The sequence below is a fragment of the Corvus moneduloides genome, chromosome 14, assembly GCF_009650955.1.
Source record: "Corvus moneduloides isolate bCorMon1 chromosome 14, bCorMon1.pri, whole genome shotgun sequence".
Lineage (NCBI taxonomy): Eukaryota > Metazoa > Chordata > Aves > Passeriformes > Corvidae > Corvus > Corvus moneduloides.
In genome coordinates this window covers 17,228,645-17,244,980 of record NC_045489.1, presented here as the reverse complement: position 1 = coordinate 17,244,980, position 16,336 = coordinate 17,228,645, and the positions used below count along the sequence as shown (strand labels likewise).

General features: G+C 55.9%; 1 protein-coding gene across 2 annotated transcripts in view; it reads left to right on the top strand.

Annotated features, from left to right (window-relative positions):
- Nucleotides 1-6,666: 6,666 nt before the first annotated feature.
- Nucleotides 6,667-16,336, top strand: part of LOC116451026 (gamma-aminobutyric acid receptor subunit gamma-4) — a 36,310-nt gene continuing 26,640 nt past the window's right edge. For both annotated transcript variants that reach the window (XM_032124127.1, XM_032124126.1), the window contains exons 1-3: nt 6,667-6,767; nt 12,078-12,226; nt 12,429-12,496. In XM_032124127.1, the coding sequence (XP_031980018.1) occupies nt 6,712-6,767; nt 12,078-12,226; nt 12,429-12,496 (273 nt within the window). In that variant the 5' untranslated portion in view covers nt 6,667-6,711. The remainder of the gene's footprint in view (nt 6,768-12,077; nt 12,227-12,428; nt 12,497-16,336) is intronic.

Genomic DNA, 16,336 nt, shown 5'->3' with positions numbered 1-16,336 from the left:
GGTGGGGCAGTGGGAAGGGTCTGCAGATGCACCTGGAGGGTGTCACCCAGGAAAAAGCACCCAGCCCCTCCTGTGCTGCTGCTCTCTCTGGCCCTCACCCCCATGGGGAAATGGGAACCAGGCTCTGCCTGGGGGACCTGAGCCTGCCAAGCAGCAGAGACCTCAGGGGTGGGGCCCAAGGGAAGGTGGTCAGGCCCTGTGTGCTGAGATCCTAAAACTGCTCTCTGATACTCCAGCCTTAACGCTTCTGTCTCCTCCTAGAAAATACCAGACTGAAAAACAACTCCAGCAAGGCTCAGTGTTTATCTGTTCTGCTTTTCCAGGCTGGGGAGCACAGGCTCGTGGGAACCTTTGAAGATTATTTCTCTTCAGTTTTCTGAAGAGACTTCAGCCTCCTCTTGAATCTCTTTATTTTGCCTCCTTTCAACGCATCGGCCCGATTTCTCTGAGACTTAACAGCAATGAACAAGATTAAGATTGGAGCTTAGAGAGTATTAGGAGACGATCTCTCCTTCCCTGACGTGCTGGCAATTGCCAGATCCTAGTGGCAGCATCCCTCTCTTGGAGAGGCGCTCCGTGTGCAGGCGTTTCTGCTCCGATGGCTCTGGGAGTGCAGGAGCTGCAGGGCAGCTCGCAGTGTCTGCTCCTCTGCACTTCAGCTGCCACTGATTGCTTTCGGCAGAGGGGCTGGGATGGAGCAGGGAAAACCAGAGGGGACAGGGAAGGTGGGTGCTGGACCCAGCAGCACTGACTGCTGGCGGATGGGGTCTGGATTTCCACACGAGGAGGTGTGAAAGCAAAATCCCGGAGCAGGGGTACCTGGGTGAGGCTCACTGTGCCCAGCAGCCACGGCAGCAGAGCCCTGTGCAGCAGAGGGTTGATCTAGGTCAGTGTTTCACGGGGGATCCTAGAGCTGAGGAACAGAGCAGTGCTGGCATTTCTCCATGAACTCCTGTGAGCATGGGCTGAGGAACACCACGGACGTGCTGTGGGGGGAAAGGGTGCAAGCGGCAGTGCCAGCAGTGGAGAGCAGCTGGATGGGGTCTGGGCTGAGGAGCAGCTCTGCTCTGCCACGGACTCAGGGTGGGAGTGGGACAACACCCTGATGGCAGGAGCATGGGGGGCTCTCAGGGCTGCTGTGGGGTTCAGCTGTGCTGCTGTGTCCCACCTGGGCCAAGAGGGCGTGGAAGGTAAGGCAGTGCCATTGATTCCCCCATCTGGGAGTGGATAACAGCGGCACAGCACGTGCTCCCTTCTCCCTGCATGAACGATGCTTTGGGGCAGGGGAGCAAGAGGATCTGCCAAGCTGCTCCAGGGAAGGAGCAGGCGCTGCCCCTGCCCTGAGCTGGGTGTGCTGGGGGGCCCACACAATTTGGGATGGCCAAAGTGCCTCTCGGGGTCTGCCAAGCCTGTTCTCAGCTGGCCGCCTCCCTGCTGAGCTCTTGTGGCACCCAGGTCCACAGTGACACAGTCCCAAGCACTGCCTCCCTAAAAAAATCAGCCCCTCCACAATGTGTCCCCGGAGTTCAGGCACTTGAAGGAGAAGGGCATCTCCCTCTTCGGCACAGGAGCTTCATGAGGAGGAAATTAAAGAGGCCTTGAAAATGTCTAACAGCTCCCAGGAATGAAAGAGGCGTGAAAAACTGGTCTTGCTGCAGGCATCTGTCACAGAGCTTCAGAGTCAGTCCCATCACAGACAGCACAAAACAGCTCCTGGGACCCCAGATCAGGCAGCACCTGCAACAGGAGGGACTGTGCTCTGCCTCAGCTCGCCGAGAAAAGCTCCTTTCCCTGTTTTCTCCGCTTGTCAACAGTCCTGCATTATCCTCGGGCTGACGAAATGTCAAACTGCCAGGCAGACCGCAGAGCCGGGGCAGGGGAGGGCGGAGTGCAGGGCTCGGATCAGTGGCGGGAGAGGGCTGTAATTGAACATCCACACTCGGACACAGATGAGCGGTTCCCATTATTTACTGGTGTATAAACATTCCCGAGGCAGGGTAGAGAGGAGGCGTTGAAATCCCCGCGCCCCTGGGCAGAAATGCCTACGGGTATCAACAATAAAAGGCAAGTGCGCCTCCCTCTCTCCTTTTCTTAAATCCCGCGGGGTCAGCAGGTGCTGATGTGGCCTCAGCTGGGCCCTCGGGGCTGCAGCAGGGGAAGGGCCAGGCAGAGTCACTGCTGGCCACGGGGTTTGGATGGTCAGCACCACCTTCCACGTGTTGGCTCTGCTCTGAATCCCAGCCTGTCCTCTGGAGAGCCCCAAGTTACTCCCAGCTGTTGAGCAACCCTGTACCAAACACAGTTTGCATCCCAACGACAGTTCTCATTGGATCCATGACCTTCCTGGCTCCTTTTCCCCTTCCCTGACCCATTGTGGCATGAGGTGACAAGGAGTTGTGTACCTCCATGCAGAAGCAGCCAGATTTCTACAGTGAAGAGAAGCAGCTGTTCCTGCTCCTGCAGCTGCACGTCTCCAAAGTTTGTGTCAGCAGTGGCACAGTATTTAAAATAAGGATGGGAGTTATTCTGGGGTCTGAACTACCAGCTCATGGTCCTGTGCTGGATGCAGGACATCGGATGTACAGATGGCATAGCTGCAAATTCCACTTGAAAAAAGTACTGAAACACCTGCTCAATTTGCTGAGATTTTTCCCCTTTTTTGTCAAATGCTGCCTATTCTCTTCCCCTTCCCAACCTTTCCCATGTATATTTTCCCTTTTTACATGTCAGTCCCTAGGAGAAATGTAACATGTTCAGCCCTGGGCTGGGGAAGGTTTCAGAAAAACAGAGCCATAAAAGCACAGGAAATGGCACCTTTCCCATCCCCAGGGTGACAGCAAGAACTCTTCTGACACACGGGATCAGATCACCTAGCATTTGGTGATCTCTTTCCACTAAGAAACTAATTCTGAAGAGGGGCTGCCTGCGATGGAAGGAAAGTAGAGACTCCTTCAGGCCTGACGCAGCAGCAGAGGATGAAGGTAAAGTTCTCGCTCCCGTCAACGCTCTCGTCACCCCCGGGACAGCTTGCACCAGCTCCTGCTACGGCCTGGGCTGTCCTCCCACACCCTTCACTCTCCTTGGAAAATATTCACGTCACATTTGTTCAGGCTCCAAACACATTTTTTTAATCTGTCAGCACTGCAAGTTCACTCCAGCACCTAAAAACCAAACTGTGCCCTGTCTGCTTCATCTATCATTGCTGTCCGTAAAGGTGGGAAGGCAGAGCCCAGCTGAAGCTGTTATTGATGTCATGTGAGCCCAGATACAGCATCTGCTGCTGTGCCTGGTGAGCCTGAAAGAGACAAAACCTGGGTTATGTTGAACAAATGCCCTGGTAGAGTAAACAAATGTTTCTACCGTGCAGGACATGCCCCAAGTTAGAGAAAAGGGTCAAGCCTTACAGAGGGTTTTTCATCCCCCAAGTTTTGCAAAGGGACCCTGTAGGCAGCTTCTCCTCGGCTGTCCTTCCCCACTCTCATCCAGGTGTGTCAGTGCTCATCCTCATGGATGCTGCTGCAGGAGAGTGACCAGCCCCTGCCTTCTGCCTGGACACACGGCCCTGGCCATGGGGAGAGGGCTTGGCCTGACCCTGCGCTGCTCCCAGGGGATGCTCTGGCTCGGTGACTGCTCGAGGACCAGCTCATTACCAGGAGGACAGAGAGCATCAAGGACAGCGGCTCTAACTGTGCTCTGTCCTCAGCCTTATGACGTGGAGAGTGAGGGAGGAGGGGAAGACAGGTTCACCTCCATGCAGCCCTTCAGAGCAGTCTGCTGCATGGCCCTGGCACTGCTGCCTGCAAATGCCCTGGCAGCTCCTTGTCCTGGAGTGCCCAGCTCTGCCAGCAGTGCTCTCAAACCTGACCTGCTCCTGCAGAGTCCCAGTGGGATCTGCCTCTGCCTGGGCTCCTCCGGTCCTGCTGCAGGAGCTCCTCCACCCTTGAGAGAGACATATCTGTCTGAGGGAGATGGTGCAAATGCCAAGAGCCTGAGCTTTCTCAGGAATGAGCTCCTGAACACCTTAGGATAATAATTTTCTCCACTTGTATCAGTTTTCCCTCTGATGCAGCCTGGAAGAAGAGCAGTCTCCTTGGAGAGAGACACCCCTTGAATCTGGCATTGCCTGAGGCAAGGAGTGCCCAGCCCTTTGCACGGGTAAGAGGCAGAAGAGCTTTGCCTCCTGCCTTCCCCCCTGCTCCAGCCCGAGCCACAAACACACTCGCAGTGCAGGAGCAGGCAGCACACAACCCGAGAAGGGGCTCTGAGAGAGCACAGAGGGGTTTGGAAAGAGCTGCAGATGTGCCCAGGCTCATCCCTCCGAGAGCACTGCCATCCTTGCAAGGCTTGGGATCCTTGGTCCAGGGCTGGAATTGTCTCCTTTTCTCCCAGACCTAAATCCTGCAGTGAGGACTGCACAACCAAACCCTCATTTGCTGTGGCAGCTTGGCCCCCCAGGCTCTGGGCTCATGAGGACTCTGTAAATAATAGGTTTTATTAGTTTGCTGGTTAAACTGAAATACCAGAAGGGATAAAAAACATCTTGAATAAAACATTGCCTCTCCTGTTTAAGTTTTGAATCCCATGACAGTAGACCTCAAAACAAATGTCTCTTCAAAGTGGAAAATAGGGCCTGCTTCCTGCCAAAACACAAGTGCAGGACATTTTGTCCATCTTAGCATTGGGACTGAGGGTGGTTTTCCTGGTCAGAACCATTCACTGTGAATTTGAAATGAGTTTCTCCCCAGCTAAGCCTGTGCTGCTGGTAAATAAGGTGTTTGCTTGAAAAGCAGTGCCCTGGCTCTCCAACTCCATCAACAGGCTTCATTCTTATCCTTGGCTGAAGGGAAAGACTCAGCACCAGCCACAAAATGAAACCCCTGCAAATGAAGAAGACCAGAGAGGAGAGCTGCTTGGAAGCTCCTGGTGCATGAAACTGCCTGCAGGGTGTCCCCAGAACAGCATCATGAGGGGATGCTGTGATTCCCTAACATTTCCCAGTCCACCTCCACCGCTCCACGCACAGCCCTCGCCAGTTCTCTCAGTTCTCAGGCAGCAGAACGGGGTGGTCAAAATAAATGAGTCCTGTGAATTTCCCCACATACCACTTCACATCCTGCGTCTTGAGGGGGAGCTGAGAGCACGTGCATGAACCCCTGGATTTTCTGTGGTCTGCTCATGACCAGAATCCTTGACAGCTGCATCTTCCCTGCAGCTATTCTTGCACCTTTCCCAACTTCAGCTTCATCTGGATCCCTGAAGAACTTCTGGAACAATCCAGTGGCTTGCTTTGAAGCTTAAAGAGCTCTTTCCACCTTCACTGCTGCTTTGATATTCATTATTTACTCTCTTGACATGTGCTTCCTGTAAACTCTGCCATCCAGAGCTGGCTTCTTTGCATGAAGTAAAGGCAACATAATCTGCAGCTGCTTCATTCCAGGGAAATGCCATCTCGGAGCCCTGATGCCTGTCTCTTATGGCTTTGAGGCTGCCTCAGATCTCACGCTCAAGGGCTTGAGGTGATCATTGCAGCAATCAGCAAGGGAGAGAGCCTTGACAAACCACCCAGGTGTGCTGCTGTTACCGCCTGCTTGTGCTCCTGTGGCATCCCCACCACCACCGAGACTGCTCCTGGCTGTGGGGGTGTGCCTGGGGAATGGGAATCTCCCTGCCCTGAACAGATGAGGCAGCAGCACCAGCACCCTGCAGATGGAGAGCAGAGCTGTGACAGGCCCAGGAGTGAGAGAGTCAACTCTCAGCACCAGGGATGGTCCCACTCTGGTCCAGAGGAGCTGGATTTGCCATCAGTATTACCAGACCTCCAGGAGATGCAGGACCAGGCCTCTCTGGGGACCAGCTCCCACACCTCAGCCTGTAACTACATCGGCACCTCGTGTAGGTCTGACAAAGTTTGTTCTGAGCAGCTCTCACCCAAAGCTCACCAAGAAGGAATCTGTTACTCCTGTTTGCCAGTCGGATGGCAGCAGAGTAAAGAAATGCCCGAGTGCAGCTTGGCAAACGGTGAAGGCAGAGAGCGACAGGCTGGGAGCCCACAGCCCACCCGCGACCCCCAGCTGTCCCACAGCTCCTCCCAAAGCACCCTCCTGGCTCTTTTTGTGAGACAGCAGCCCCAACAGGTGGGAAAGGACCCTCTCCCGGCTGCATCTCGCTGGCAGCTCAGCCCAGAGAGGCCTGACGCCTTGCGTAATTTAGCAATAATTACCCACTCTTTCTTTTTTTAGACAAACACCCCAACTGTCGTGCATGGTATGAGGGAAAGAAAAAAAAAAAAAAAGGCGAGTATTAAGAGAAATCAAACGCCTTATTACGCAGAGGGGGAGCGAGAGCTGCTCGCACCAGCTGACGATGCTCGCTCCCCGGCAGCGCGGCTCCGGCAGATGCGCGGGTGCCTCTCGGCGCGCCCCCCCGCCGGCGCTCAGCCCCGGGGGTGCGGGGGAGGCCGGCCCCTGCGCGGGGAGGTAGGAGCCGCTGCGAGCCCCTCCCCGCCGCGGACCGGAGAAGAGATGCCCAACTTTGCGGTCCGTGGCCGGCGGCGCGGAGCGCGGGGCCGCGCGGGCGGCGGCGGGGCCGGAGCGCGGCGCAGCGGGCAGCGGGGGGGCCCCGTCGCCGCCCCCGGCCCGGCCCCGCGCTGAGCCCCGCCGGGAGGGAGCACGGCCGCCGCCGCCCCCCGGGGCCGCCGCTCGCCTCGCAGAGATGCCCGGGACGGTGCTGCTGCTCTGCCTGGCCCTCGGGCCGGTCCTGCGCGCCAGGTGAGAGCCCCCTCCCCACCCCCCCACCCCTCCCCCCGACCACCGGGACGACCCTCCCCGCCTCAGTTTACCCGCCGGGGCAATAGGAGGGGAGGGGGTTGGAGTCGCAGCGCCTCTCCCCACGCTCGCCGCCCCGGCTCCAGCGGGGTTTTGGCAGCTCCGTGCCCCCAGCTGTTCCTTCCAGCGGGTCCCGTCGCGGCAGCACCGAGTGCCTGCATGTCCTCTGCACCCCGAGCTCCCCCTTCGCATGCCGGAATCGAAAGGACATCCCGTTTTCCACCCTGCCATCACCTCGTGGGCTAATCCTGCCGGGGGCCGAGCCCCTTCCGGGGGTGCCCGGAGCAGGACCAGAGGGAGCTCGGCACCTCCGGGCAGCTCCAACCATCACCGGGGCATTTCCACGTGGAGGCGGGCTGGGTGGGAAGGAGCTTGCGTCCCTTTCCCCGCACTCCATCCCCTGGCCCCCCGAAGCCCCCGCAGGGCGTGCAGCCGGGCAGGGGGGAGGGCAACGGGGGCTCCTGCCCTGCTCTACAGGTTGGCCCCAGGTCGCGGCTCTGGGTGCCGGCGGGGAGCCCGGTGCCAGACCGGTGCCCCCAGCGCGCTGGGCGAGGAGGCGAGCGGAGGCAGGGGCGGCAGGTGACAGCTCTTTCCCAGGGCCAGCCGCTCGTAGCGCTTCTCTGTAAACAGCGATGAAAGGGCCCACGCACAAGGGGGTTTCAAGTTTCTTTTTTTTTTTTAATTTTTTTTCTACAATTCCTAGCCCTGCTGATGAGTTTAATGGCTAGATGGGGAAAGAACATGTTGTCAGCAGATTGTTACCCCCAGGGCTTGGGGGAACAGGGATTTTACTGGCTGAAGCTAATTGGCAGAATAAGCCGCCTTAAAGCCCATCAAATCCCATTACAGATGCAGTTAGGGACAGGGAGCATGAATCCTGCTACTAATGGTCTGCCCTGCCAGTGCTTCCCGACCCCGGGGGTGGGCACAGAGTCCATCCCTGCCATGGTCCTCCGTGCCTTGGCCTTCCCAGGGTCGAGGAGCAAGAGCTGCCCCACGACTCGTGCCCTGACACCCAGCCTCTTCTGCGCCCTGACACAAAACCTCCCGGCAGGAGACCCATGCAGGGGCCAGGGGGCATTGGAGGGCTGAGAGGGGGATGGATCCCTGGTAGTCCTGGTTCCTGTGCCCAGCTGTCCCTGCGGCACATTGCCACAAGCCCTGCATTTTGAGAGGGTGAGTTGTAAGCTGCAAGATGACACAGAGAAGCAATTAAATCATGTATTCACATACCCTTGAGCAGGAATGTTCACCCCATAGCTGGTTCGGCCTCTCTTCTGCCCAGTCCCTCAAGTCTGCCTCTACCCTGAGCCCTGCTTTGCCAGGAGTGGTGGCTGTGGACATTGCAGGGTGGGCATGATGGAGTGGGAGAGGAATCCTGTGAGAGGAGAAAAAGAGCAAGTTATAGCAGGGTCTTGCTCTGCATCCACTGCATTTCTCCTGGATGCAGCTGTGGAGGGTGAATCTCCTGTTCCCTGCTCCTCGTGGTAGGTGCTGGGGTGAGGAGCTCTGTTCAGGTGCTGTGTGTGCGAGCTCTTCTCCCGGTACAAGCAGCAAGACCCTTCCCCTGGTGCTTTGTGCCAGGTGATTCAGCACTCCCCAGACAGTCCCCCCAGCACAGAGCCTCATTCACCAGTATTTCCCAGGGCACTGCCTCGCCTGGAACCAAGGCACCCAACTTTGAGCCCTGAAGGCAGGATCGCTGCACAGCATCACACCAGATGCTGGGCTTGGCAGGTGCTGGAAACTGTGCAGACTTGACCACCGGGGCTCCGTGGAGTGTGTTGTCAGAGGTAGGAACATGTGTGAAACGGGTGGTAGGGGGCAGTTATAGCTCCCTGTCCTTCAATCCTCTGTCTGCTTCTAATTTAGAGTCATCTGCCTGAACATCCCTGTGCCTACAACCCTAAGAGGCATCGGGATGGATGACTAGAAGGACACATTAGCATGTGGAAATTGGAATTGACCACAGCACTTTTTAACCAGGGGAAATGTTGTTCTTGCATTTTGCTGCTCTCTTTTCCTTGGGAGCAGGGAAGGCTTTCAGCTGTGTTTGCAGCAGGGCTGGATACAGCCCCGGGATCTGCATCTGCGCTGGGAGGTTCCTGCCTCAGGGCCACCACCAGCTTGTGAATAATAGTGGGTGTGCATCCCAGTCAGGCACCACCAGCTGCCCCACCAGGCAAGGAGCAGGAGTGTCTTCAACAGCTCGTGGCACATGTTGCTCTTCCCCTCCTCCTGCCAAGGGAAAACCTTGTCAGACAGCTTGGGCACTGGGGGAGGGAGCCAGCCAGCAGCTCTTCAGGTAACTTTCCCCAACCACAGGGTGTGTTTGGAAGCCTCAGCCAAACAGGTGTCTGCTTGAGTGAAAGGGAATTAGGGAGCCGAGGCACGGCACCGTCCTGCTGTAATGCCACGGGTTGCCCAGGGAGGATTGTCCAACCTCATCCATATTTGTGAGCACATCCGAAAGGACACCTCCCTGCCGTGCCAGCCTCCTGCTCTAGGCACCAGCAGGAGCTGCCATGCCCCCAACTCATCTGTCAAGACCAGGGATTTCCTTGCAACGCCCCCAGTTCTGCCCTGCTGACACCCCCCTGCCCACCTCCTGCCCACGCTGTGGCTGTGTCCCGGCCCCACAGCCCTGCCCCGAGGAGGGTGTTCTGACGTCTCAACAAGCAGAGGTGAGGAAACATGGCTCTGCCTTTCCCCCTGGCTGCACAGAGGCGTATGAGAACTGGCTGTCCCCTGTCACCAAGCCACTCGCTGTGTGCCTGGAGATGGAGCCGCCAGGCCAGCGAGTGTTCACAGCGCGTTGGGGATCTCTGCAGGTCTGCAGTGTGACATTTCCATTAGCAGCTGGAGGGGGGATGCACATGTCACCTTAATACCTCTCTTCTGCAATAGATCTTGGGCTCTTCCCTTCTCAATTTTAAAGTGGGGCCACCGAGAAGAGAGACTGGGGAGGAGGCAGGAGCTTGCATAGGGCGGCATGAGAGTCACATTCTTCACGAGCAAAGGCTGGTGTGTGTATATACACTCGGAAAAAGCACATTTTCTCCAGCAAAAGCTGGCTTGCTTATGCTAAGATGGCTTAGTATGGTTTAGTCGGCTGGGATTAGCTGCATTAGCAAAAAGCATATTTTTGGTAGTGTCCTTGCATCTGTAATAGGGATGTGACTCTCTGGAAATGCTACCCCAAGCCTTGGGATGTTAACCAGTGACACTAAATGGGGGGAAACCAGAAGACTGAGAGCAGAGGAAGCAGCCAGGGTTTGTTCAGCCCCCAAAGGGATGTTTCAGACTCTAGTGCAGCCTTACATCCTGGAGGAACGGGATTTTTGGCAGGGCAGGGGGGTGTGCAGAGTTCAGTGCCAGCAGGGCAGGTGACTTCAAGTAAGGTCAGGGGAACACGGAGAAAAGGTTTCGGTGTTGCTGTTCCCACTTTCCAGAGGCAGCCTCCGTCCCCCAAAGCACCGGCAGCGAGGGACAGCAGTTAGTTAGGATTGCTTTCCCTTGCCCTGAGCTGCGCTGCCGGCACACGTCCCTCCTTGCTTCTCGCAGGAGCGGGGCCAGCCCCCGATTTCAGCCCCGTGCAGCTCTGGGGTGGGCTCTCGGTGGTCCCCTGTGCCTCCCGCAGCTGCTGGGTGATGCAGAGCTCCCTGCTCGGCTGCGCTTGGGAGGCAACGCCACAGCGAGAGCCCGGCGGGAGCGCTGGCTGGCGCTGCTCGGATGGGGAAGCGCATCCTGACAGCGTTGCTTAACACTCCTTAAGCATGGTTAGAAAGTGCAGCGCAATCAGACAGGAAACAATGAGCTGATGTACCAACACCTAATGTGCGGCGGCAGGCAGCCAGCTGCGCGCAGCCCAGCCCTTGGCGGGGGACACGTCCCGGCGCCTGAGAGCCGAGAAGATGCAAAGAGTTTTAAAGCGATTGTGAAAGCGAGTTTTGTCTGGGGTTTTGAAAGAGGAGCGTCTGATAAATCGGCCGCAACGTGTCGATTTAATGCTTTTTCGCCCTCTCCAAGCGGCTCGGCCAGGCTGTGCCTCGCCGGGCGCTGGAGGGAGATGCGCATCCGTGGTGCCTGACTGCACCTCGGAGCTGCGAGGCTCCAGCTGGGAAGTGTCAGCACGGTGGCAGCTCCCGCTGCGAGACCCTTGCTGTCGCTGGAGCAGGTGACACGCTGCCACGGCAGACGTCGAGGGGGGTGTGCCGGCGGTGGGAGCGCTCGGCATCCTCTCCCACATACGGCTGTGTCATTCCGGGGACAGCCGTGTGAATGAGCTGCCCAGAGCAGCGGCAGGTGGTTAGAATTTCCCGGGTGGCCGCGTGGACCTAATCTAATTAGACGGCTTAGGAAAACTCCTTTAGGAAAAGGGAGGAGTACCAAAGGTTTAGAGAGGGCAGATATGAAAGGCAGTGAGAGAAGCTGTTGCTAAGTGGATCATGTCCAAAGGAGGACGGATAGGAGCTTTCCTTGCCTGCCTTGGAACTGGGAGATTGGGAAGATGGGACATCTTTAAATGGGAGCTCACGCCACAGGCTGGGGAGGAAGGGTTGGTGAGTGCAGGGAATGGGTTGTGGCAGGTCTTGGCCTGGAGACAGAGGAGTTTGCATAAGGCTTTTATTTCCAAGGATCTGTGCAGGGCAGATGGCTGGGCTCCTGGCACACCAGATGTGCAGGATGCCTGTAAGGTTGTGTTAGGACCTCTTTTCTCTGAAATGCATTTACTGCAAATGCCTTGCTCCCCAAAAACACTGTTTCGTCACTGTCTCCTTCCTCAGAGGAAGCCTGCTTCAGGTGTCAGCAGCAGGCAGAGTAGTGGAAGTATTTGGGGTTAACTTTTTAATTTGGGGTTAATTAGCTCTGGGGGCAGGAGCTGCTGGCAGAGGGAGTGGGATGAGCAGGAAGGCAGGGAAAGCAGGGACTGGCTCCCACACCTCGGGGATGAGCAGTGTGTCGCCAAAGGAAGCTAAGGAGGAGGTGGAACATCCCATGGCTGCTGGTCTTTCCCACTGGTGGCAAAGCCCCTGCATGCCTGGTGACCCTGAAGTGAGCAAAGGTGCCAGGTGAGTTGTGGCTTCTTAGCAGTGTGGCTGCAAGGAGATCCCCGAGCTCCTTATGCTCTGCCTTTTATCCGAGCTGCATCCTCCTCCTTTGGTATCTCTGAAACACAGCTGTGCCCCTGCTCCCAGGCAGTGCCAGAGAGCTGCCACAGCCATGTCTCTGCCCTTTGTCTCTCCTCTCCAGGTGTGAGAGCACAGAGGAATACGATTACGATTACCTCAGCATCAACAAAACCTGGGTCCTCACCCCCAAGGCACAGGAGACTGATGCCACGCAGATCCTCAACTCGCTGCTCAAGAACTATGACAACAAGCTGAGGCCTGACATTGGCAGTAAGTGTCCCCTGAAGCTCCCTGCGGCCACGGGTGGGGACCTGGCCTGGCTGTGTTTGTGTTTTCCGTGCTTTGGTGGCTGCTGTAGTTGGGAGTTTTGTTGCAATAGAGCCGTGCTCATCCCAGATGTTCCCCTTGTCTTCATCCCTCCACAAATGCTCCTGGCCCCAGCTTATTGGTCCCTGTTTCCTTGTCTTTGCAGTCAAGCCCACGTTCATTGATGTGGATATCTACGTGAACAGCATCGGGCCGGTGTCTGTCATCCAGATGGTGAGTGCTCGCGTGGCTGCAGGGCGTCCCCTCCCCATGGCAGGGGCTGGCCCAGCGCTGGTGGCAGGTTGTCATGCTGGCTAGATGTGGTGTGAAGGTGGTGTTGGCATGACAGGAGGTCTCCTTTCCCTTGACAAGAGGTGCTCTGACCTGCTGGGAGCTGGAAAGGCTTGACCACCATCCCTGGTTAGGAGCAAGGTGTTCAAGTGCCCTCGGTGAGCTCAGCAACCCTTCCATGCTTGAGGGCTCAGGAGTGGGGTGATGGTGCTCTTTGGTCTCTACTGACAGTGGGTGGGCAGACACTTCTGCCTGGCGGCTTTGCCCTCTCCTCCCTGGGAAGTCTGTGGGCACCAGGATACTTGGGGCAGGGTTGAACCAGGGCAACATGTCCCAGGAGGACTGAGAGAGGTACCTGGAGATGGTTTCCATGGCAGTGTGCAACTTGGGCGCCCAGGCCTGGCCTGTGGTGGTGCTGAGCAAGGGGAAAGCAGGGGGGCCTCAGGTCCAATGTTTCTTCTTCATAATGTAGCACCTTAGAGAGATGCCACCAGCACTTGACAATTTCTCCTCAGCACCGAGCAGTACCCAGATGTACTACGAGCTGTGAAAACACTTAACAGAGACACTCTTTGATCTGGAGAGCAACTGTTGACTACTTATTTTTCACAGAAAACTTCCATTAGTATTATTTTTTTTTTTCCCTGAAAGGTCATCTTTTTTCTCTTTTCTAGCAAGGAACAAACCTGACTGCTGTCAGGTTTTGAAAGACTTCTCCAGTCCACTGGGCAGTGGGGTGGAGAGGACAAAGGCGAGGTACAGCCAGGATTATTTGGCTTTTCTTGTTTCTGTCAATGCGAAACAGAGCAGGAACAACACCAGCCACCTTAAACTGAAAAAAAAACAAGTTCCCAGGATGGGCACATTATTTTTAGTTTCCAAAGTACAAAATTTCCAAGGGACAAACCCCTCTGGGGATGGAGGGATGGTACAGTAGCTGTAGTACCAGTTCCACTCCAAGGAGCATTTTGAAGCAGCCCTTCTGGCCGGCCACCACCGAGGATGTGCCCCCAAGCAGCTCCTGCTCACGAGCCACCAGATGGGCACCAGACCGGGCACTCGCTCGCACGATGAGGGCACCATCAGGAGGCCCAGCAGGGATGGCCTCGAGGCTCAAAATTTCCTTGCATTGTTCCAGCGTGCCCGGTCTCGAGGAGAAGAACCCCAGCCCGAGCCATGTGTATGGCACCCCTGGCTGCCAGCACGTGCCACAAGCCCCTCCAGCCCATGGGGGTGTGCGGCCGTGAAGCCAAAGTGACACAGGAGCAGCAGTGCAGGGGCTGGGTGTGCTGTGCCTGCAGGTAGAGCACAAAGGTCATGTTATAGCTGGTTGTTCTACCCGCTTTGCACTGCCCAAGGACGTGCCAAGAAACCCACACAAAACCCAGAGCACATCCTCGCTCCTTCTCTTTCCCTCTCATCCGTTTCCTTCACGCCTTTCCAGCCCTGCTGGAAGCTCTGCTCCCCTCGCTGTCGTGGGAGCACTGCAGAACCGTGCAGGTGGTAGCAGCAGAGAGTGGTTTCTAAAATCCAGTCTGCATCCAGAGTTCATCTTTCCTCCTAAGCAGGGATGCTGCTGCTAGGCTGGTTTCCTAAGAAACACAGCTTATGCCATGGTGATGGGGATGTGAGAACGTCCATCCCAGTCTTTCAGGATTTCGGATCTACTGGGCTGACACTGGCCATAAATGGCTGCAGGTACAGGAGCTTCGGGCATGTTCAGCATCTTCAGTATTTTTGGTAAAAAGATGCCAGGCAGTGACAACAGCCACCCCCACCGAGGGGAAAAGCTGTTGTGTGAACTCAGCCCTTACTAGAGACCAGGGAATCACGTGGGAGAGCTCAACCCATGTGTTCAGCTCTTTCTAAGAGTCAGCAGAAGCTTTTTCTCCTCATGAAATGGGGCTCCACCAGTGCACAGGACCCCCAGGGGTCCCAGCACACAGGGGTGTGAAGGCAGCTGGCACTTGGAATTGCCAACACCTGCAGGGCTGTGCTGGGGAAGCTGCTGCCATGGGGCTGATCCACCCATCTGCAGCCTTCCCACATGAGGAAGGGATTGTTGTTTGTGGGAATGGCACGGCCAGGAGCTGCTCAGGCAGGGAGGAAACTGCTCAGTGTGGACAATTTTGTGGGGTTTTGTTGCATCAGTCACAACTGGCTGTCCCTCTGAAGTGCCTTGGTGCTGCCAGTCCAGGGGTCCCTGCAGGGTCCCAACAGTCACCTGTGATCTGGAGACACCTCCATATGACACCCCAAGTAGACTCTCTAGGGATATCTCTCCTTCCTTTTTCCCCTTAGGTAACTTCTTAAGCTTGAATCTGTGATGCCCTTGAACTTTAAAACCTTTTCCCATGAGATTCTGAGGTGATATTAAAGGTACTGAGGGCAGCTAGACCCAGGTCTCAAAGCCTCAGATTTCTGCTATCTGTATCCTGAATACTTCCCCCTGCTCATGGGAGAGGCTGCATCCTGCTATGTTGTCTCCTGAAGCAAGAGGAAAGGGCAGTGACAAAGCTGCCACAGTGTCACCTCTAGACTTGGCTGCTTCCCCCAGTTGTTTCGTGTTCGTTTGCTTTTCCATGCTGATGCAGTGAATTAAGTTATTCTGTGGGTCGTGCCAGCCCCTGGCAGGCTGGCATCAAACCTGTGATAGATGGTCTTTGCTGGGGGCATGTTATTCCCACTCTGTCCCTGTCAATACAGCTTCTCCCAGCCTGAGAACCTCTGCCCTCTCCCACCTGCCAGGCCCATCCCTGAGGCCACATCTTGCCTTTTTTCCCCACACACAACCTGAGGAAATGCACATTTCTGAAGGAGGGGAACTCAAATTTGTCTCAGAGCCAGATCTCTCTTGAGCCCATGGTGACATTTCGCTCTGCCACAGACAGAGAAGCTTGTATAGGCTGGAAGGTCCACTGGAGGGGAAATGTCCCATTGATCTCTTTTAGGTGCATTGCCATGACAGCGTCTTACGCAAATATTTCTCTCACATAGGCTGTGCAGAAGACAAAAAACCAAGTTCTTCTTTTAGGAGATACAGCAGCATTACTGTGGCTGTTAGCTTGGACCACTGTGGCCCATAAATCTGCAGCTGAACACTGACATGCTGCTGGAGTAGAAGTCTCCAACTTCAGCAATCTGGCTTAAGTGCTGGTCTCCTGTGATCTTCTGCTCACCCTCAAAGGGTTAATGACTCACTGCTGTCTTCATCCTGCTATTGCTCTGTCAGGGATTGGAAGCTGGCCCTGCGTAGCCACCGCTCAGCCTCCAAATGATAAATCATGTCAGCATACAAAACCGATTCCGGTCCTTAAAAATGAATAGGTGATTCAAAAATGCCCTGTGCTGGGTGTGAATTCTGCGTCTCCCTCATCAATCACTTGTCATAAGTAACATTAACATTCAGCAGTCAGCAGAAGGTGGGCAGGTTTGGAGCGGGAAGAAATGTAAAGTGATTTCCTGATATCTTTTGTACACCAGAATGGCAGTCTTGTTTCCCGTTTAGGTGGCTGAGCAGGTTTTTCATCCTCTCCTCCCTGGGGAAAGGACCCTCTGTGCTCTCCAAGCCAAAGTTCTGGCAGTGACCAGAAACAGAGCTAGAAGATGGTTCAGTGATGAGAAGTGGGACAGGGCTTGGCTGAGAGGGAAAAGTGGGACCATCAGGTCCCACAGTCGTTTACTCCAGTCACTGCATGGACTGGGATTTCCTCCCCAACCCCATGAATCTTTGGGTGGGATTGGGGCACTTGGCGCTCCTCAGGGCGGTGGGAAGCTGTGTTT